Here is a 23,030-nt window from a genome sequence, read left to right as displayed (position 1 = left end):
CCCTCTGCACTTAAAGAAGGAAATTAACCTGATACAGAAGGTAAACAAAGGATGTGACAAGTGTATTTTGTTATAAGATGTGCAAATCCATAGTAATAAAAAACAAAACACCTGACGGAGCTACAGAGATACCAAACTTCAACCACAGAGACAAGATTCCACAAATTGTCCTTGGCATTAGAAATTTGAGAATCAGTCAAATAAAAACAACTACAGAATAACAACCAATGTGGAGCATGTTACATGCACATATGAATTCCAACTGTAAGTATACAGAACATCATACATCAAGCAATTTTAATTAAAAAGAGAAAATTTGAATGTAGCTCAAACTAAACAAACTCCCAAAACCATCGTGGACTCCAAATGTACAATGAGAAAGAACTCGGCATTAAAGGGTCGTGTCATTGTCTCAACTCAACCAGAAGAACAGAGCATGATCTGTAACTGGTATTGAGAGCAAAAATTATAACTTGCCCTAACATAAATGCAGTGAAAAGACATCCTGAATTACAAGGAAAATATGGAACATTCTCTCAACAGTAGGAACAGTATACTTGTATCCTGTTGCTGATATTACAGAGCAGAAGAATTTCCCAAACTCAACTACAGGACCGAGGAAAGAACCCCTTGCAATGGTAATAAATGCATCATCCTGAACCCAATATTACAAGAAGGATCCCACATACGTTGATCCTGCTCCAATTAACAAATGCCCACCAGAGAATAAGTATTCAGGGGAAATGGAAAGAAGGAAATCAGCTTTGCCCTCTTCTTACTGAGCGTATATATGGAATGTTGAAAGTCTACAGCATACTTAGGAATTCTCCAGTAACTGGAAATTATTAAAGACTCTTGATCTACTCAGAAATGGGGGAGAAGTAAGTGCAGTGGGGAGTTCAGAGGAACATCACACTCAATAAAGTGTAATGGGTGTTCATGATTCCCTATTTTGAAAATCAGACTATCCCCAATTTATTCAATCAGGGTGTTAGCAGTGATGGCCAAAAATCATCTTTTACTTTACTAATGAAATTCTGAGTAACAGTCCACAACTAGGTAAAACTGAGAAACAGATATACAGAGAGAGTTATAGTACTACCAATAAATAATGTGGGTTTAAAGCAAAACTTACCTGACCAGGCAACACCAACTACACAATGAGATTCTATTAGCAGTGGTTTAAAAAAAAAATCTCTAAAAAAAACAAATGAAATGATAAGATAAGGCTTACCCCAAGCAAAGAGAATGAGTAGAACTAACATGCAATGGAAGACAATATCTACTTGAGGAATATAATGAGCAATGAAGATATTGGGAGTAGTACACATTCTGTCCTGACCAATTTCCTCGAAAGGACATGATAAGATGAATTTGATGAAAAGAAACATTGTGGAGACAGTGACCTTCCACAGGTAAGTCAGGATACACCAGCCTAACGAGTTGACAAACCTAACCTATCAGTGTGACACGGAATAAATGACGGAAAAGAGATGGTTTCCACGGAAGAAATAGTCAGGAATGTGAACTCCAAAATGAGATAGTTTGTGTCATATAACATTATAAGAACGGAACTACACAAAGAAGTTAATCTGGGTCAAGATGAGAGTACAGGGAGGAGACAAAAAGTATATAGGTGTGAAAGCCAGACAGACTTTATAGTCAGCATAGATCTTCAGAAAGATGGATCGGTATGCATAGAGGAAGACATAAGTGAAATGGTAGAGGTTACAATAACATTAATGGAATAATTATCTGATCAATGACATTTGCAAATGAGGAGGGGAAGGAATTAGGCCTTGAAGGCTCAAAAGAAAGGCTGGAAAAGGGTATAAAGAAAACAGGGGAAAACAAAACCTGATGAAATGGAGGATGTTTAATAAGGCTAGTTGATAGCTAGGCACAGTTGGAGTAAAAAAGTCTTTGTCAATCAATCAGATGAAAAACTGGGAAAGATAAATGTAAAACATGTCAAAAAGACCAAAGACAGAAGGTAAACAATCACCTCTGGTAAGTGGACATGGAAGAAAGCCATATGGATCTAGAAAGGAAAGACAACATGTGGAGTTAGTCCTTGGGCTGTGGCAATGGACCTAACAAAAATTCATATGTGAAAACAGGGTAGGGACTTTGAATGACCAATATCAGACTGAGGTTGACAGAAGAGAGACCAAAACAGAAGTAAGAATATGGGAGGTTGTATAAGTAAAGATTAGAACAGCTCAAACCAGGAGGATTAGAGACAGAACAGGTTGGATTAGAAAAAAAATCTGGAGTCAATTAGGAGGGTAAGCATAGATGTGATCATTCCTCTAATCTTAACTGAATTCATCCACTCCCAGAGCTAGCAGGTATGGAATGGGAGGCCAAAAGAAGGGAAGTTTGTTGTTCAAGTGAGTGATAAAGAATGCGAAGCATTTAGCTGAAAGAACACCCACCAAAAATCCTGTGGATTGAAGATCCACAAATAACCAATTCACAAGCAGTTTCACGAGGTCAAGAACATGGCAATCTAAGACCACCATGTAGTGACAAGGAGATCCAGGGTCTGAAAGCACAGACACTAACATCCAGTGCCCCCTTGCTTAGTGATATAAGTGACCACCATAGGGCTGTTGGAATGTACCATAATAACTTTCTCCCTGTAAAAGAAAATAGAAGTTGAACAAAACTTGACAAATGGACATAAATTTAAGAATGTTGATATAGAGGGAAACTCCTTAACTGACCACAGAATGGAAATCTGTCGAGAGTTGAGGTAAGTACCCAAATCATCTTAAAATGCATCCATGAACAGATGTTAATCTGGGTGGGGTGGAGGAAGTGGAAATTTTGCTTTAGACTGGTTCCTATCTAGCCACCTAGCTAGGTCAGACCTGATTGAGGAAGGAGGTGGAACAAGGTGGTCCAAGGGATCCAAACAGAAGTTCCAATGATAAAGGAGTGTCCACTGAAGGGAATGTACATGAAATCAACCAATGGAAATTACAGCCTCCTAGGAAGCTCAGATCCCCACAAAAAAAAATGAAATAGAGCCTTTAAAGCTGCGAGAGAACATGAGATGAGTTTTTTGGGCTGTTTCCCCATATACCAAAGATGAAAAGGAGATAGCTGGGTCTAACCAAAGTTGTAATTGATGAAAAACTCCAAATGACCAAGGTATTGTGTAAAGGTAAGAAGAGACTTCTCCTTTAATAGGAATCCCACCTGTGCAGATTCTTGAAGGAGTAGATGAACATTGTCTCTGAACTGTGAATGGGAAGAAGTGGGCAAAAACAAATCCCATTCATGTAATTATGAGCATGGAGATCCACTGAATGAAAATGCCAAAGAAAAATTTCTACTAACCAACAAAAACGATAAGTTGAGGTTAGTCTAAAGAGAGGGCCCTAAACTGGAACATCTGACCCTCAAGAATGATTAAAAATGATGGCGTGACTCTAGAGCTATGGGACAGTGAAAACAGGCATCCATCACATCGAATTTGCTCAGCCAGAGTCTCAGGTTAAATACCACCAAAATGAGAAGTAAAAGTTCATAGTAAAGTGAAGGGTGGGGAGGGTCTAAGAAGAAATTTAACCAGGACAGATCAATGATAGGTCTCTAATCACCCACTTTCTTAGATATCACAAAGTAATGGGAATAAAACCCCAGCTGCCTAGAGCCCACCTACTTGATAATCTCTTGCAAAACATATTGTAGACAGTCTTGGTTAGATGATCTGAAGATGTAAGATCCCATGGAAATGGGAAGAAAAGGGGTAAATGAAAAAGGTGAGATGGGGATTAGAACTGAAAGCAGAGACCTTCTGATAAAACCCAAGGATATGTCATGAAATGCTGTTACATAGTAAAAAAGTAGAGCAATCTAGCCCCCATTGGTTTGGAAACCACCACAGCATCACCTGTAAAGCTTGTCAGGCAGAGGTAGTGTGGAAATAACAAGGATGAGGTCAGCAGTGCAAGGATGAAGAAGGTGGGTGATGGGAAACAAAGCTGGGCAATTCATGGGAGGAAGAGGTTGGGTGAGATGAACATGTAAAGAGAAGACAAGGAATAATTCAATCTAGTGATGTAAATTCTGGATTCCAAGGAATCAATGATCTCCAAATATAGTATTACATAAGAATGGGGCCTGATACAGATCCTACATGGTTGAATGGGAAAGATGCACCTCTACAAGTAATGCATCTCTTCCAAACAAGTCCCAACAGCATATGAACCAGGTATTAAAGGCAAGGGCCAATAAACAAGCCATAGTGTACCAAAGGAGGGACACAAGCTCATCTGAAAAAGAGGGTCAGGGGAGTTATGAAAGGATATTGTAATAACTGCAAGGAAGATAAGTAATTTACTTATTTATTTTAGACTTGGTAATAATTTTGGTTTTAAAAACCTTAGGGAGACCCCTAAGGCAAAACAGGGACACTCAGAAACTTTTGTTTCTCTTCAGCCCCGCACATGGCTGAGGGTTAAAGACCTCTCGATGAGCAAAGTGGATCTTTGGATAGTTTATGTCTAGGACTATTTCCGAAGAATGACTTGAGGTAAGAAGATAAGTAAAAGGGAGGAAATTGAGAAATAGAGCCTGATTAAAAAAAACAACAGCTACTCCCAGTTTCAAACCCTAAAAGAAATGTATCAAACTGCTGAAAATCCAAATATAGATCTGAAGAGTGATAACACAACAAAACATGTTCATCCAACAAGTAAGTAGGATAGGGCATATCAACACCAGATTTAAGTTAGTTTGAAACACTAAGCTTGAACTCTAATGTGGGGTGAAGGTGGAAAGACAAAATTCATGAGGAATTTCACTAAGTAAGAAAAAGGAGGCATCACAGGCAATAGGGTAAACATGAAAAATACCTCACCAAGAAGCTGTAAAAAGAATTGTAGAATGTGAAATCTCTTGAAAAACCACAGGCTGTTACTTAACCAAAATAAGAAGATGCTAGAATAAGATAATCCAAATGGTATTCTCCTTGACAGTAGTCTTTCTCAGGAACATTGTAAGTTTGAAAAGGAGAAAAACTGCAAGCCATACATGAGAATTTTGCTCCCTGCAAATTAAGGCCAATGCATCATTTTCAGATAAAGTTGAAATGCAGTCCTGTAAAGTTATACTTGTAGTGTTGTTGACTATAATGTGAACTTCCAAAGTCGATTCATTGAACCTCGAGTCCATACCAAGTTCATTTTGAAGTTGGGAACAAAAAACAAATGCAATAAAAAAAATTGTTGAAATAACTGAATGTGAACAGAAATTTACAACTCAAACAAAATGTTATTTTAATGGCAAAGATGTTAAATCATAAATAAATTCACAAATTAATTTACAAAAAAACATGTCTAAATAACGTAGTCTCAATTAAGAAAGTGAAGACTGAGCAGGCAGAAGATTCTGTGCTTATACAGGTGTCGCAATGTTATTGGTGGAGAGTAGTCAGATGTTCAGATACAACAGTAGCAAGACAGTGGGGTAAGCTGGTATACTAAGTGTGAAATTTCTTTCTTAGTGATGTTTAGAGGGCAAAAAGAAGATCAAGATAGCTTTGTGTGACAGGAGACAAGACTGTATTGGAATACAAGTTTGTAAGTTGCATTAAAATGCAGAAGTTATACAGTGAAAATATTATTTAAATTGAGAAAGTTGGAACAAACAAATGTCAAATAATGTAAAGAAGATTTACAATTTATCTAAATAGCTTCCTTTTGAAATCAATAAATTAAGTTTCATTAAATTTTGATTTATTAACTGTTTTGATGCCAAATTCATCGACAGAAATGAATAAAGTAATTTAAATAAATTTTAAGTGTAACTAAAAGAAAGCTAGGACATGCACTTTTACCAACCAGTATCCAATAGGTTAATCTGACTGTATAACTGTTTTATATATGCTATAAAATAAACCAATGAACAACTTATCTGTTGTTGTTCACATGAATGGTTCAAAGTGATTAATAAAAAATGTGGTTTCTAAACACCAGTTATCTGATTTAAAATATTTTAGAAATATAAACTAACCACATCTATCTGACTTCTGCTAGTAGGCAAGTTGTTTTGATTTCAAATTCTTAATAAATATCAACTAACTACCCCATCAAACTTCTCTCTTCAGAGAAAGGTTGTTTCAATAATTCATAAGGACAAGAAACCAACTTGAAGTAAAAATGTATCTCAAGACAGTTGATATGTGTATCAACACTCAGCAAATAAAACAAAACAAACTTAACATATGAAGAAATCAAACATCCCAGAAAATTAACAATAAAATCAACAAAATAAAACTTCATTAACAACAACAAATTACCTTCAAAAACCATTCACAAAATTATACACAAGCCTAGATCAACAAACAAACAAACAATAAATTTTATGAAACAACAAACTACAAAACTTTGCACTGCTGAATGTGTTCCCGACATCAGTGAAAAAATAACCAATTTTGAGAAAAACATGTAATAAAACACAACATTCCACAAAACACCACATTTATTCAAAAACCAGGTTCAAAACTGAAGTCTATACTATAAAAAAACAATACTGACAAACACAACATCAGCATTATTTATAAAATACAATGTAACAACTGTCATGACTTCTGTATTGGAGAAATAAGCAGAAAAATGGAAACTAGATTTAAAGAACACACAAAAAAACAACTTCAAACATTTTTGAACATTGCAAATTAAATAAACACAACATAACCATAAATAACACCCAGATACTAAGTAGGGAAACAAATAAACAAACAAAATCAAAGAAGCCCTATTTATACAGCAACTAAAACCAAAATTAAATCAATATAAAGGAACACCTTTATACCTATACTAATTAATAACATAACATATACTACAATGCCTCCTAGAATCCTGTACCCGTTTACACACTCATCCCCGAGATATATGCCCAGCAAATGTCAGTTACAAACACTCTTCCTTAACCTGAAGGTGACCTAAAAAGGTAGAAATGTTGTTCTCTACTTTATTTTAATAAAAGTTTTAATACCCCTACCAGTTGTCTTGAGATATATTTTTGTTTCAATAAGTCATGATATAAGTTATGGAAATTATGTTTCACCCTTCTTTGTTTTACAAATATAATGGAAAGTACAACAGCACAGAATAAGGCAGGTTGGTAGGTATTTCATGTTTATTGGCACAAAGCTACTAGGCAATCTGTGCCAAACAAGATGCAGTATACTAAAATGGTATATGGAAATGAAGGTTAAAATATATAAAATTAAGACCTGCCAGGAAGACTAAAGCATTAAGTTCAAACTTGCTGTCAGTCACCTGAAGTTGGCCTTTCCAGTCCTGGGTTCATGTCAAAATAAAATTAAAATGTGTAAAAGAAATCATGCTAAAACAGTGTATAGTCCAATAAAAACCTTAAATTAAGTTAAAAAGACCAATGAGTCTTAAAAATGTAAAAACACGAGTGAGGCAGCCAGTATCACCTATTACATTGGTTAATGTCAAGGGCAAACCGACCTTAAAAATATGTTTAAAACATTGCCGTTCTTCGTTGTAACAACGGCATGATAATAAATATGTATGATTGTGACCTGAATGTCACACAGACCACACATTGGTGCATCAGTGCCAGATAAAAAGAAGTGGTGAGTTAATAACTGTGACCAATGCATAGCCTAGCCAAAAAAACTTCCTCCCCTCAATCTTTACAGAAACAAGATGGCTAAAGAGCAAAAGAAGGGTTGATTTGAAAAAGCTTATTATTTCGTTGCTCACTCCAGGTCGACTGCCAACTGGTGTATAATCGGTTTTGATAACTGGACCATAGTCCATGTATGGAACAGGGATGGTAGTGACAGAGCCAGAGCAGATGGACTTTGCTGCTCTGTCAGCTAGCTCATTCCCACGAATACCAACATGACCTGGTATCCAAAAAAACTGGACAGAAATAGATGATAAAGAGAGATAGGCCAGTTTGTTTTGGATATTGATATGAATAAGACGGTAACTAACATGAAATGATGTCAGGGCCAATAGACAGCTGAGTGAATAAGTACAGATTGTACAATTCGTATATTGCATAATTTCAGTATAATTCAGGGCAAGAGAAATAACCTATAATTTGGCAGTGAACACAGAATCTGTGTGCTACAACCGAAATGTAACAAACCACGATAGAACCTACAGAGTCACCTGATTTTGAACCATCCGTATATATTGGAACAAATGGATTGTTTGAAAGATGTTCAGCAAGTAAAAAGTAATATTTCCAATAGAGAGTACCAGCCTTCCTCAGATAACTCAAAGATGAGTCACAATTGGGGATAGTAATTAACAACCATGGTGGAAGAGGCAAAACTGTTGATACTGCTATGCTATTCAAAGTTGTATCCAATTTTTCTAATTGTGCTTGAATATGAAGGCTAAAAGGAACAATGGCAGATTTCCTATTATAGAAAAGTGTGGCTCACTGAGGATGGAAAACACAACTTCAAGTACGATGTGGTGGTAAAGAGCAAAGTTTGGAAGCATACATAAGAGACAGTTGCAAACAGCAAATATAAAGAGAGGGTTCATGGAACTCCACATACAAACTTTGGACTGGAGAAGTACAAAAGGTCCCAGTGTAAAGCTGAAGCCCCTGATGGTGGATAGGATCCAGCATATTCAGTGCTGAGGTTCTGGCAGAACCATAGACCCAATGTCAAGTTTGGATCGGATAAGGGCAAGATAAATTTTAAGCATAGAGTATCAATCCGCTCTCCAAGAGGTGGAAGAAAGCACATGGAGGATGTTCAGTGTTCTTATAAATTTGATACAAAGTTGCTTGATATGGAAAATAAAGTTTAATTCACAGTCAAATATAAGACCTAAGAACTTTGCCTCAGGGACGACAGGAAATACAGCATCATCAATACAAAGTTCTGAATCTGGATGAATACCCCATTGACAGCAGAAATGTACACAAACAGTTTTAGGGAGAGAAAATTGAAAACCATTTGCTGTGGTCCACTTAAATATATGATTGATTGCAGTTTGTAGTTGCTGCTCATTAAACCTCATGTTTGATGACTGACATTGGATGTGAAAGTCATCAACAAAAAGACCATTTGCAATTGTAGGGAGTAGCTGTTCACTGATGACATTAATATTTATAATGAAAAGTGGGACACTCAGAACACAGTCCTGTGGGACTCCAAGTTCCTGTAGGAAAAAAAGGGAAAGTGTTGAGCCCACACGGACCTGGAATCGGCAGTTCATTAAAAAATGCTTAATAATAAGTGGCAAATTGCCAAACAATCCATATGAATGAAGGTCTCACAAGATGCCATATCTCCATGGTGCATCATAAGCTTTCTCTAAATAAAAAAAAAAGAAACAAGATGGTGCTTCAAAAAGGCTTCTCTAACTGATGTTTCAAAACAAATTAAGTGGTCTGTTGTGGGGCATTATCTTTGGAACCACACTGAGTGGGTGAGAGAAGGTTGTTTGATTCAAGGAATCAAACAAGATGAGCATTAATCATTCTGTCTAAGGTCTTACTGAGACAACTCGTCAAAGCAATGGGATGGTAATTCAAAGTAATCTTTGGATCCTTCCCAGGTTTAAAAATAAGGAGTACAATAACTTGGTGCCAAGCATCAGGAAAGACATTCTCCTACCATATCCAGTTAAAAACAGCCAGGAGAAAGGTGGCGTAGCATCTCGTAATGTATATCATCAGGTCCAACTAATGTATTGCCAGACCAATGAAGTGCAAGCTTGAGTTCCACCAGTGTAAGAAGGCGATTGTAGTCATGGGGATGATTAGTCATGTTTTAACAGCTAAGAAGGAAGGGGATGAGTTTGAAGAGCTAGATACATGAGAGAAACATTCACCAAAAGTTTTGGAAATTATCTGAACATCAGCAACTTTATGGCCACTGAATATTAATACAGAGAGGGGGGCAGAAGTATACCATCCACTCACCTTCTGGATCTTGTCCCATATGACTTTTGAATTGGTGGTTGAAGAAATGCTGGAGGTAAATTTAATCCAAGATATCCTCTGGCTCTGATGTCTAACTCACCAAGCCTGTGCACAGGCTTGCTGAAATGCAATGTGGTTTGTAAGCGTGGGATATCTACGAAATTTATCCGAAGCACGTTTCTGAGCTTTTCGTGTTATAGAACAAGCAGAATTCCACCAAGGGCAGGGATACTGTGGGAAAGATGTTGAGGTTTTGGGGATGCATTGAGCAGCTGCTTGGATAATACAGTTAGTTACTGCTGCTATACAATCATCTTTCGATGATTTACATAAGATAGCAGGATCAAGTTCCAAGAGAGCAGTGAAAGAGGGCCAGTTGGCCTGGTCCAACTTCCACTGACCACAGCTAATCTCTCTTAATATGATAGGAAAATGATCACTACCCTGTGGATTGATGTTAACCTCCCAAGAAAAGCAAGTGAAAAGTGAAGGGGAGCAGATACAAAGATCTATAGCAGTAAATGACCAACTGGGTGCATGAAAATAAGTTTAAGAGCCAGTACTGAAGAAAGATAGGTTGTGATTCAGGAGCATATGCTCTATAGCACAACCCCTCACATCAATAATACAACCACACCAGAGGGGATTATGCCCATTAAGATTCCCCAAAATTAAAAAGGGTTTGGCAGTTGCTCAATGAGGGCATCAAGGTCTGATGGATGATAATTTGTTCCAGGGGTAAGGTACAGAGAACAAACAGTGATGGTACAACCCAAGGAGATACAGATAACTACAGTCTCCAAGGGCATATTCAATGACAAGGACTGAGTTGGCACATGTTGATCAACCAACAGTGCTACTCCCCTTGTCCTACACGACCTGTCATTTCGGTATAAGGAGTATTGTTGAGTTGTGGCTGTATTGGTAGGTTTTAAAAATGTTTCCTGCAAAAAAAAAAAAAATCCTTGATGTCATTCACATTTGATTGAAAACCTTGACAGCTCCATTGGATTAGTGTGGCCATTTTTATTTATTTTGGAGGAGAATTTGGCATGGAAACCATCTGCTTGCAACCACACTTTTTTTTCTTTACTGGATGTGGGTCAGTCACTCTCTAGATTAAGTAGGTAGGTCAGAGTTTGTAAATATACGTTCCAGTGATTGAGAACGTGAACGACTGGGTTGTTTAATTTTTGGGGTGTGAAGAGACAAAGACCCCATGGGAACACCTGGGCTTGAACAAGGTGAAGTTGGGCAATGACTGAAAGATGTGGTAAGGACAATGATAGAAATAGATACTGATTCATTAACTTTGTTGATTTTGGAGGGTACTAGATTAAGATGCACTGTTAAGGATTCTGTAGGAGGCACAGAAAGGCCTGTCTCAACTCCTACTGTAGTAGTGGAATGGATTACAGCAGAATAAGTATGAGATGGAATAGGGAATAGTAATTTCCAAGCCTCTTGATAAGTAATATTGTGAACTGTCTTGAGATGTTGTACTTCTTTCTCTTTCACCCATTTAGGGAAAAAAGTAAAATAGTAAGGATGTGGACCATTACAGTTAACACAATGCAGTTCTAGTTGGCATTCAAAAGCATCATGGTCATTACCAGCACAACAGACACATGTTAAGGAACCATGGCAAGATGTTTGAGTGACAAAATCATTGACAATGAAAACATCTAACAGGGTTAGGAATATAAGAGCACACCTTAAAATTCAGATATCCTGCTTTGATTGTGATCAGAGGACTCGATGTTGTAAATGTTAACATTACGAGTAAAAATTTGGCGCACAGCTGTAACACTTTAGCTGGTGAAACCTGCGAGGATCTCCGACTCTGGAATGGTTTTTAAATCACTCTCAACTGTAACTCCTCTGGAAGAATTCAAAGTAGAATGAGGAGTAGCCTCAATGGGTATATCCCCAATGGTCCTCGACTTCAAGAGGAGTTTGAAATGTTGTGATGAAGCTGTTTCCACTAAAATGTCCTCACACCATAATTTTTTTTCCAATTTAGGAGAGCCAAGCCCTTCAAAACCCTTCTGAATAAAAAATGGATACATCTGCCCTAAGGGTTTTTCAGTTAAAGAATGTATAATTAAAAATTCATAGGACAGATTCAAGTTATGAGTTTGACCATACAGAGTCATCAATGTGTGGTCGTTTACTAGTAGTGAGATTTTTCTCTACATTGTCATGCTTGTTTGTTATTTTTTAGGGGTATCCATAATATCAAAAAAGAATATTTCAGTGCCCACTGACTCCACCCACCATGGAGCCCTATGAGCAGATGCACTACAGTGCCATATAAGGTAATGGCAGCGACACTAGGGTTTCGTGAGCACTATACCCGAACACTAGTATCAGACAATGTCCACTACACCTGTTGAGGACATCCTACACTGGCACTCAGTTGACCCTGGCCCAAATGGACTAGCTGACTGATCTTGGGGAGGCCATCCCAAGACCACCTGTCTACAGGAATTCAAGGCCAAATTGGTGTGTTGGAGTTGGACCCCTCAGCCATCAGGATCCTCTCCTCCCCTTCACAGATCACCACGTACGGCAAACATGCAGGTGGATGTTTAGATCCCAGAGGAAGTAAACTGAAAGTATAGAACCTTCTCTGGGCTCTCACCACATACAGGAATCCACATCGAGGGGCACAGAATAAAATAAACATCAAGCATAATTCAACAATAAATATACAATCCTAAAACTGCCTTAAAAATGTGCCTGTTAGTTATCAGCTTATTTAAATAGCATGACAGACATAATTTGATGTGGACACAAACAAGATTATCACATTACACATACTTGATTTATTATGTAAATATACCGTTTTAGGCACATATCACATACACCAAAGTAACAAAAATGCCGTCAAACAAATATTTTCTACTGTGTTACACAGAATGATCACAAAGTATTCTTGTTTTCAAAACAAAAACCAGCTCTCAACCAACAATGTTTGTTTTCAACTGCATTCAGAAAGCAGGAAAAATCAGATATTAAATTCACTTAGAGAGTTGGATTTATATTATCTATAATCTTAAGGAATAAGCTAGAAAAGTATTGTGTTTTAAAACTATTTTGTGTTAATTTATAGATATACTGTACTGTCAAGTTCTATGTTATTAAAGAACAGTGGGTATATCTATTCTCATATGCAAAATAACACTTCATATGATATATTCAAGAAATAGCAAGTGAATGGATGAATCCAGATTTCATTTTGCTCATTCACTCCCTATTTCTTGAGTTTTACAATTGCAGTGAAATAAAAGGCAATAAACATTCACCATGATCTTGACACAAAGAAAATAATTCATTTATAAAAGAGTATATTTATGCAAGAAATGAATCAACAAGCACAAAAATTGTAATGTTTGAAAGCTCTAATATCAAATTATAAATGAAGAGAAATGTTAGTAATTTTTTACAGTTTGTCAAAAAATTTAATGACCAAAACAACCACTAATTTTATGCACAGTCAACTTATTTAGGGTTAAATTTAAAACAATTTATTTAAGTAACAATCACAAAACTCAACACACCCACTGCTTATGGTTATTTATTCATTAAAAAAAACAGATAAAATTACAGGAGAAATATACAAAAACTAAAAAATCCTAGTTATCAAAATTTTGAAATCAGGTCAAAATTTTAATTTTTTTTAACCACATTTCTTTCACTGTACAACACAACATGCACAAGAATTCAAGAACATTAAATAATTACAGGTAATAAAAAACATACTGATAGATCAGTGAACATTAAAACACTAAAACTTACTCTATATTATCCACTTCAAGCACTAATGCTACAGATGCAGTATCTGAAGAAACCTTTTTCTTCTTTCCCTCTATCCTAGTTTCTTCTGGAGCTTTTCTTTTAAATGTTTTCACTTTATCCTTGTCAGATGGCTTTAATTTACTAGTACTGATACTCTTGTCTTTTGTACAAGCTTTATCATTACCTATGGCTGTCTTGAGGTCCTCTTTTTTTACTTCTAACCCCTTTATTACATTATTTTCTTTAGTAATGTCTTGATAATCATTTTCTGTCCTTAATTTAACATCACTATCAAGTGATGAATAAGTTCTATTAAGCTGAAACTGCAGCGGAGCTGAAGGTATCCTATTAATAAGATTAAGTTTTATACTCACTAGGATTTCTGGAATGATATTGTGTTTCTGTTCATTTTGAAATTCAAATACAGTTTCCATTAATGGTGAGAAGTTACCTTGGCTGAAAGGAAGTTCCAGTCTTTTGAAAATATTGTTGTCTTCTAAATTCTTTTGACTAACTTCAGTTCTATCTACATCCAAGTCCTCTAGTTCTGAATGACTTGTAACTGTTGCATGTTTGGCAACACTGTCTATAACTTTCAACACATTAGAAGTTATGGAACTTTCATGCTTTTCTTTCAATCTACCTGACTTGTATTTCAATGCAGCCTTTTTTGTAGTAGTAATCTGTTTGGGAGATAAAGACCTACTTTTCTGAGAAATTGAGGACTTAGAAGTAGACAGATGTTTATTTGTCTTCTGAACTTTAACAGGAGAAGTGATTCTTACTGTATTATCATTATTTTCAGTAATGTTTGATGTATCAGAAACGTATTTTGGTGTTAATTTTCGAGCTGTTGTTTTCTCATTAGGACATTTGCTTGAGGTAGGCTTTTCAGAATCATTCACAAGTAGCTTTGGTGTTAAATTACTAATCAAATCTCTTTTGTGTTTCACTTCTACTTTGCTAGTTTTTAAATAAAAATTTTTATTTTCTTCTTTATTCCTCGATCTTTCCAGTGCAGAATTTGTTGAGGACAGGGTTCTTTCTTTCTTCTTTCCAACATTGTGTTTAACAACTCCATCACAAGGCTTAGAAGAGAGAGGTTTTTTAATCAAATCATAACCTTTAATGGCAGAAATGTCATCTGACTGCTGTTCAGATTTATTTGCCTGTGTAGGTGACGGCAGAAAACACTCCTTGAAATCTTTTTTCCTGGAGGTAAGTTTCTGAGCAGATCTTTTCTGAGAAGCAAAACCACTATTTAATCCCTCAACATTAACATTCTCCTTCAGAGAAGGGTGAATTCCCTTCTTAAGCTGAGAAGGGCAAACCCTTTTTTCACTGTCTGCAACCTCAGACCAGTTATTATCCAATTGACCCATTTCTCCATCATCTTCCCATTGCTTACTATAGGACGAGAATGGACTATTGTTGATGAACATGCTGTCTTCAGGTTGAAAGCCAGGTGGTAAATGTACTGGAGATAACAATATTCTGACTTCTGCATTTCCTAAACCAGCTGCCATACGTAGCTCTGCACTAGAGCTGTAATATAAAAAACATAATTATCAGTAAACAAGTATAGATTTCATGTAAATTTTATCACAAACAGAAAGGAAATATTAAGAATGACAAAAGTCTATGAATAACCAAAATCTGAAAATTTAGTTTATATCTGGGCTTTGAGGACATGTGTCTACATTTCATGACATATATTCTCTAAATACTAATAATTTTACAAATTCTCATCTTCAGACTATTGTTGGGTTTCTATGATTTATAGCAACCAGTTCCAAAACACCAATGAGTGCAGTATAATTCCACATCCTTCAGATGATTTTCAGTTTCATATTCCTAAATCCTTCACTAAAAAACTTTAGAAACTTTGAATTATCTCATTTTAGGAATTTTGCCAAAGGAATGAAAAACGACAAAAAAAAGACACATCTAAGAATGGTTGGTACGGGTATTAACACTTTTATTGATAAGCAGAGAACAATGTTCTGACCTTCCTAAGTCCTCTTCAAGTTAACAAAGATAGAGTTTGCAACTGACCATTGCCAGGCACATCTTAGGGACACGAACATAAGCAGGTACAATATTGTAGGGGGTGTTACAGTTAAATGTTAGGTTATTAATTTGTATAGGTATAAAGGTGTTCTTTTATATTGGTTTAATTTTGATTTTAGTTGCTGCATAATTAAGACTTATTTTGTGTTTGTTTATATTTGTTTTTCTACTTAGTATCTGGGTGTTTTCTATAGTTATGTTGTGTTTATTTGATGTGAAGGTGTTTTTGTGTTCTTTGAATTTAGTTCCCACTTTTCTGCTTGTTTTTCCAATATAGAAGTTGTGGTTGGTTATTTTTTGCTGATGTCTGAAACATATGGTATGCAGCAGTGTAAGATTTTGTAGTATTTTGGGATCTATTGTTTGTTTGTTGTTGGTCTAGGTGTGTTCTTGTAATTTGTTTCCATGGTTTTTTTGAGGAAATTTCTTGATGTTGATGAAGTCTTGTTTTATTTCCCATACCCATTTATACTCTCATCCCTAAGACATGCATCTGGCAACAGTCAGTTGCAAACACTCTCTTTGTTAACCTGAAGATGACCTAGAAAGGTCAAAACATTGTTCTCTGTTTATCAATAAAAGTGTTAATACCCATACCAGCCATTCTGAGATACATTTTTACTTTGAGTGTGCTTCCTATCAAAAACAAAAAAGACACACTGAAATAGGCTTTTGCCTATAATAGTAGACAAGTACTTAATCGGTAAAACGAGTCAATTGTTATCTACCACAAAGCAGAGAATATACGACTGGCATCTAATGAGATCACAACAGATTCAATAACAAAAGAAAAAATCAGGGGAATATTGTCTAATAATTATTTCCTAAGATGACTGTTAAAACTGTGAGTGAAATTATTTCCGATTTAAAATTCAAATGATTGTGTATTTGACTTTATCTCATATATATGTACCACAGCAAGTGACATTTTGTGATCAGACAATAAAAAAATGTATTTCTATGACATACCTGCTATTAAAGTTATTTTAAAAAACTTTTAAAACTACTAATAAAGGAAAATTTCAAATAAAGCAAGAAATGAGAGTTTCCTGTTGGTGAAGAGAGTTTAAATTGATAATCCAATATAATGGTTTATTTAGAACAAATAAACTACCCAATAAAACATAACCTAACAAAACTAAATCCTTTTAAGGCATGTAAATGTAATGAAACAAGTAAACACCTAAAAATAGAAGAAATAGCACTGAGCAGAAAATAAAATGTATTATTTTTTAAAGGCTTGTATGTTTTATTATGTTTAAATGCTTATATGACTTATATTGGTCTTTATTAAGTTTAAATCTGATGAGTCTACCAACTGACTGGTAAGTTTTATTACTTTTCCATGTGGTAATCCAATACTCACTCCAACTTATGGTGAGTTACATTACTGCTGGTTGTCACTAAAGGGTTTGAGTGACTTAAAGGTATTATAAGGTTAAAACAGGCATGTAAATTATGCCACACTTGGACTAAATAAACAAAAGACAGAAAAATAATATATTTGGAATATTTTGCTTATTGTAATGAATTTTGCTATAAAGACAAAGCATTAAGTGCATGTATGCATGTCTTAGCATTTCTCACCCAAAGTTAGTTGGCTTGATTACCATAATTTTTTGTATATTAATTGGAAACTGTCCAATAGTGTACATGAATTATTTAATTTTTGGATTTTTTAAAGAGAAGGAAGATTAAAATACACTCTGAAACAAAATTTTAGTTTTAAAAGTAGACAAGTACTTAAGTAGTTAAATGAGTCAATTATTATTTTCCACAAAGCAGAATATGTAATTAACACCTAATGAGGTCATAAGAGATTTAATAACAAAAGTATGAAAACAGTGGACATTATATGATAATTATTTTATTTATTTTTTCCTGAATGGATACCCTCAGTTAGTATATTTAAAACTTAGAAAGAATATACTTTTCCATATCAGCTGTACAAAAGACATTGGTAAATATATATACATATAAAAACCAGAAGAAATACTATCACTAGAGTGTAAAAAAATAAAAGTAACAAAATAAAATAATTAGAATAGTTTGAACAGCAGGATTTTTTTTAAATAAAAGGCCATATTCAGAAGTAGAGTATTGTGTTTTGTAACAGTGTACATAACAGAACAGCCAAAGGTGAGAAAGCCTGCATTAAAAAGACTATTTTTCACAGTACCTCCTATGACCCTCATTTGATTTTTCAACTGGGGTATTGCTGTGAGAATCTTGATCAGAGATCTGATCAGTGATAATTTGTGACTTCTTATTCTGTTCTCCTGTGGATACATTTCCAAATGGAATCAAAGGTGAAGAAGCATCTTTGTCCACAAAATTGGAAAGACGCCAGCTTTGAGTTTCAGGCTATAAAGAATTAAAAAAACAACAACCAACAAAATAAACCTGTGACACAGTTTTGTTTTTCTAAACTAAAGAAGTAAAAGTTCCAAAAGAACTTAATTAACTGATAGCCTTATACAGACAGTGTTTACTACATATCACTTGCATATACAACCAAATACACCAATATGAAGTTGGATATAGTTATAAGGTATATAGTATCTAACCATGTTCAAGCTATAACATTCACAACTTACTTTCATAATTTGTAAAAAAAATAAAATAAAACCTTATAACGTAGTTTTTGTTCTTGGTGGTTTCCTAATCTCCTTTCAGAAACTTAAGACTTAAACACTTGCCACATTCATGTATGAAATTTTAAAGTTTATAGATTTGAATGCACATTGAAACTATTAAACACAAAGTGCAAATGTTGACTAAGTTAGCAACACATCCGATGAAACAACTGAAAACTGTGGGCTCAACTGAACTTTAAGGAGACTCCAAAAGATACAATACATTAAACATGAAGAGCTTGCTCTATTAAAATGTAAACTGGGGGATTAGGAGCAGAAATCAAGAAATTGGAGACTTTTTAGTTATATTTTTTAAAAGGGTGCTAAGAGTTGCCCTGGAAATCATAAACCAGCTAATCTTACTTCTGTAATCCAATAAAACAAGCTCAAAAATCACTTAGCAAAATATCACATCATAAAAGAAAAACAACGAGGATTTACTGCACAGAAATCTTGCCTTAATCTGTTAACTTTCTTCATGAATGAGATTTGCAATCTGAATAAATGAAAGTGGAGAAAGACCAGTTAACTAGATTTTAGGTGGCTTATGAGAGAAATTGTAAGGTTTTTATTAACAGAGTCCACACAAACTGAACTCTTGCTACCATTTATAGCACCTTAGGGGTCAGTGCCCCAGACTGTTTTTGCTTACTTAGTGATATTGGTAGTGGCACAAGTAAAATTTGCCTGCAACATTAAACTCATTGATATTTCTAGATCTACTGAGGATACTATGTGAGGTAGCACAGAATAAATTCAACTGGAAAGTTGGACAAATATCTAGAAAGGGACCTTTAACTACAGTAAATGTAGCATATGCATTTGGGTTATCATAATTTGGTTGATATACCTATTATAAATGGTATATTACTCACCAGTGTGACTGAAGATATTGGTTAACAGATAATTCAAGGGTCAGAATTTTATTCTTAACAGTAATGCTAATAGGATTTTTAAATATATTTATAGACATATCAATTACAAGACAAAAGCAGTAATTATATCTATAAATAAGTTACTTGATAGAAATTACTTGTAATACAGTTTTGATGTCCATTTGTAATGAAAGATGTAACCTTACTGAAAGGGTTCAGAGAATGCCTACTAAGAAAATTACAGAGGCAAAAGAATTACAAGGATTAGTTACTATTTCTTAATGAATTTTCTCATCAGGAAAGATGGACAAGAGATAATATTAGTAAAGTTTACAAGGTCATCTGGGGGGATCAATAGGATTAAGGTCTCTGCTATCTTTTTTACTTTATTCTAAAGATAATGAACTGGGTGAAAGGATACAAGTATATGATTTGGAAATGACTGACAATTAAGCCTATTCTATTTGTCAAATAAGGTTATTAATTTATGGAATCATATCCTTTTAAAAATAGTGAAGGCTAGTACTTTACAAGAGTTTAAAAGAGGAAATAGCAGTGTCCTGAAAAATAAAAGTTTAAAGTTTTACTTCTACTGAGGTTGGATATATAACCTTATATGAACTTGAAAGACCAAGTTACAGCTCAAAACATGCCTAATTTCAGTGTTTATTGTTCACCCATTAAATATATCCACCAATATTTTTATCATTCTCAAGACATAAAAATGACTAATTGATTTCCATACTCCCCTACCTTAGTATTAAAAAAATTATTACTATAATATAATTCATCTTTTCCACTTGAGAGGTAAAATTGAAACATTTAGACTTACATTTGGAGTTTACTTTTAAAACATTGCATCTGTAGCATTAGAAAAGTTAATCACATTTACAGAATTAAAAGTGGCAAATGGTTTATTCTAGAGGTAATGATTATTATATCACACACACAGATACTGTGGACCTGGTAAAGTCCTACATAAAATTTACCTTCTCCCTTTCTGCGATAGAGTCATCACTTGACCCACTGCTGTCGCTGTCTTCCGAATCAGAAGTACTTTCTTCAGAGCTACTAGAGCTACTGTCAGAACTGGACGATTCTCTCTCAGGAGTAGATGGACAATGGTTGCCATTCTGTGATAACCTATAATGTACAACATCAAAAGTTGAGACTAATTTTAAATAAAAACTTGATATCTATACAAATAATGTTTTCAAAATATTAACTCTTGACATCAGCTTTTATAAAACAGAATTCATAAGTCACATCCAATAATGCATAAACGAGATATATTTGCACTAAAACTCAACCACTACTAAGTTTATTTCTTTATTTACATTGTCTGCAATGTGTGTAACACTGAGATAAAACCACCAATACCATTACCGTCAATGGTAACTAGGTTATTCTCAAAAGTTCAAACAAAGTTAATAAAATTATCAGTTTTATGAAAAATTTGTTTTCATATATAGAAAGTTAAGCACCATTATAAAAAGTATGAAAACAAAATTGAACTTGACTGGAAATAAGTTAACTATTTTGTAATGTAGATTCTTCATGTATCTGAGACTTCTTATATTTTTTTATTTAAGAAATATGGATAACACTTTTGCAAAATAAACTCAAACAAAACATTACCAATAAGTTTATAAAACCTTTTATCTTTATACTAGTATCTGTTGAGCAATAAACAATAGACAGAATTCAGTAAGTTGTTCTTGGATACTTTTAATTACGAAACTTTTTTATGTCATGTGATAACTAATAGCTGAAGAAATGGAGGTACTATAAAAAAAACAAATCTAAGAAATTGCAGTCAAGTTTATTAGTAACTAAACTAGAAGAATTTACAGTAGAATAGAGATTTGTTTAAAAGTAGCTACGGCAATATTCTCAACTATACAAATATATTTCAACTTTAATCTTACAACTTTATATTTATTACTTTTAATGGTTAAACTATATGTAGATCATTTGATTTAAGAACACTAGTAATTGACTATACAGAATGTACACAATAAAAATACATTACAAAAATTTTCATTTATCTAACATGTAACATTTTAACTTCCAGCAACAACTTGTAACTAGAACCTTATAATTTCCTGGATTTATCAATCAAATACTCCATACTAAAAACTAGTATTTTATGTTTAAAGGTTACAGTGCTGATGTCATAAGTATTTCAACACAGATTCCTTAGTATCAAGCAAGTGAAATCAGACTCTTGTCATACAAAAATCCCCACAAAAAACCAACAACACTGATAACACAACTATTGGTGGGAAAGGAATAATTATCACATAAATAGTACATGTTGACACCTTTAAATCTTTCTAAAACTAGTACTTAAAGTGGAGAGCCCTTTAATCAAAATGTGCTAATGAAAACACAATTTCTGTTTAGTGTGAATTTGTCAAAAGCAGATTCCAAAACCATCACTACATCACATGCTACTCACTTTGTGAAAAAGTTACTTATAGAAAAAATACAAAGAAAATAAGCCTTTAAGCCAACAAAATATTATTTATAATTAAATTATATGTATAAAATTCACTTGATTTAAACTATATGTATTACAATGCAATGTTACAAAAACTAAAACACTGACAGTGTACTGAGCTGTACTCATTATCTTGGGAGTTTTCTCAGACGTATTTAATGTAAAAATCAAAATGTCCTTACTAGCTATCTAAGATGAAACAGTAACTAGCTACTTATTATATATCAGTAAGTCTAGCTAGAAGTCATTTATATGAACATAAGAACTAAAAATATAAAACAGTATTATCTGATTACATGGAAGTATAACACAGACAGGCTATCCTAATTTATCATGCCATCAATACCTTGTTTTAATATTAATCATCAGTATGGGCAAAACACATTGACATACATTCTTGACAAAAAGAAGAAATGTGTTTACAGAAACATCAATCAGCTACATCATACTTTACTATACCCCTCGACACACACACACACACACAAATATGAAAGTACATAATGCAGTTTCTCTTCCAACAGATACATACTAAGCAAATCTGGCATACTAGCCCACACATCCAGCCTTCTAACACAAAAGAGATATGAAAATAGACATCAATTCATCATGTACCATAAATTCCTCATGAATACATTTGGACATAATTAGCAAAGTGAACACATTAAAAGTCAAATTATTAAAGTAGTTATGTGCTTATTTGGAAATACATAGACTTGTGTACGTGTTCTTTTAATATCTAATCAAAATTTGCTCCTAAGGATAAAATAAAGACCTCACAACTAATTTTCTGGTTACTGACGTCCATGTTAAAGAATGATTTATGATTAGATCCAACTACTATATCAATTTCCTCCTCAAAATAGCTGCTTAAAATACAAAAGAGAAAATACTGAGTTTTAAATATGCCAGACTGAAGTTATCAATGTTATAGTGTGCATAAAATACAACACCAACTTTTGAAAAGTAACACACAGATACTATGATAAGCACAATGTGTTTAACATTAAGATCATTTATTCAAATAACGTAATGAGGCAAGTAATGTTGCTGAAAAAAATTAACACTAATTTAACACTTGGAGACAGAGGAACCATAGAGACTACCAAATCCAAACTAAAATCACTGCCATGATTTAATGACTTCACTACAACTTTTTAACCTTTAAATTGTGTGTATTTCCTGATCAATGAGGGCATT

At 34.2% G+C, this 23,030-nt stretch overlaps 1 protein-coding gene across 6 annotated transcripts in view; it reads right to left on the bottom strand.

The window, feature by feature from the left end:
• The window catches only part of LOC143244340 (uncharacterized), a 191,352-nt gene that overhangs the window by 25,143 nt on the left and 143,179 nt on the right, over nt 1–23,030 (bottom strand). For all 6 annotated transcript variants that reach the window (XM_076488824.1, XM_076488823.1, XM_076488825.1 and 3 more), the window contains 3 exons: nt 20,320–20,473; nt 17,999–18,183; nt 13,750–15,294 (listed from right to left, as the gene is read on the bottom strand). In XM_076488824.1, the coding sequence (XP_076344939.1) occupies nt 13,750–15,294; nt 17,999–18,183; nt 20,320–20,473 (1,884 nt within the window). The remainder of the gene's footprint in view (nt 1–13,749; nt 15,295–17,998; nt 18,184–20,319; nt 20,474–23,030) is intronic.

The sequence above is a fragment of the Tachypleus tridentatus genome, chromosome 2, assembly GCF_004210375.1.
Source record: "Tachypleus tridentatus isolate NWPU-2018 chromosome 2, ASM421037v1, whole genome shotgun sequence".
Taxonomy (NCBI): Eukaryota; Metazoa; Arthropoda; class Merostomata; order Xiphosura; family Limulidae; genus Tachypleus; species Tachypleus tridentatus.
The sequence above is the reverse complement of the archived record's forward strand: the minus strand, read 5'-3'. Positions and strand labels throughout refer to the sequence as shown.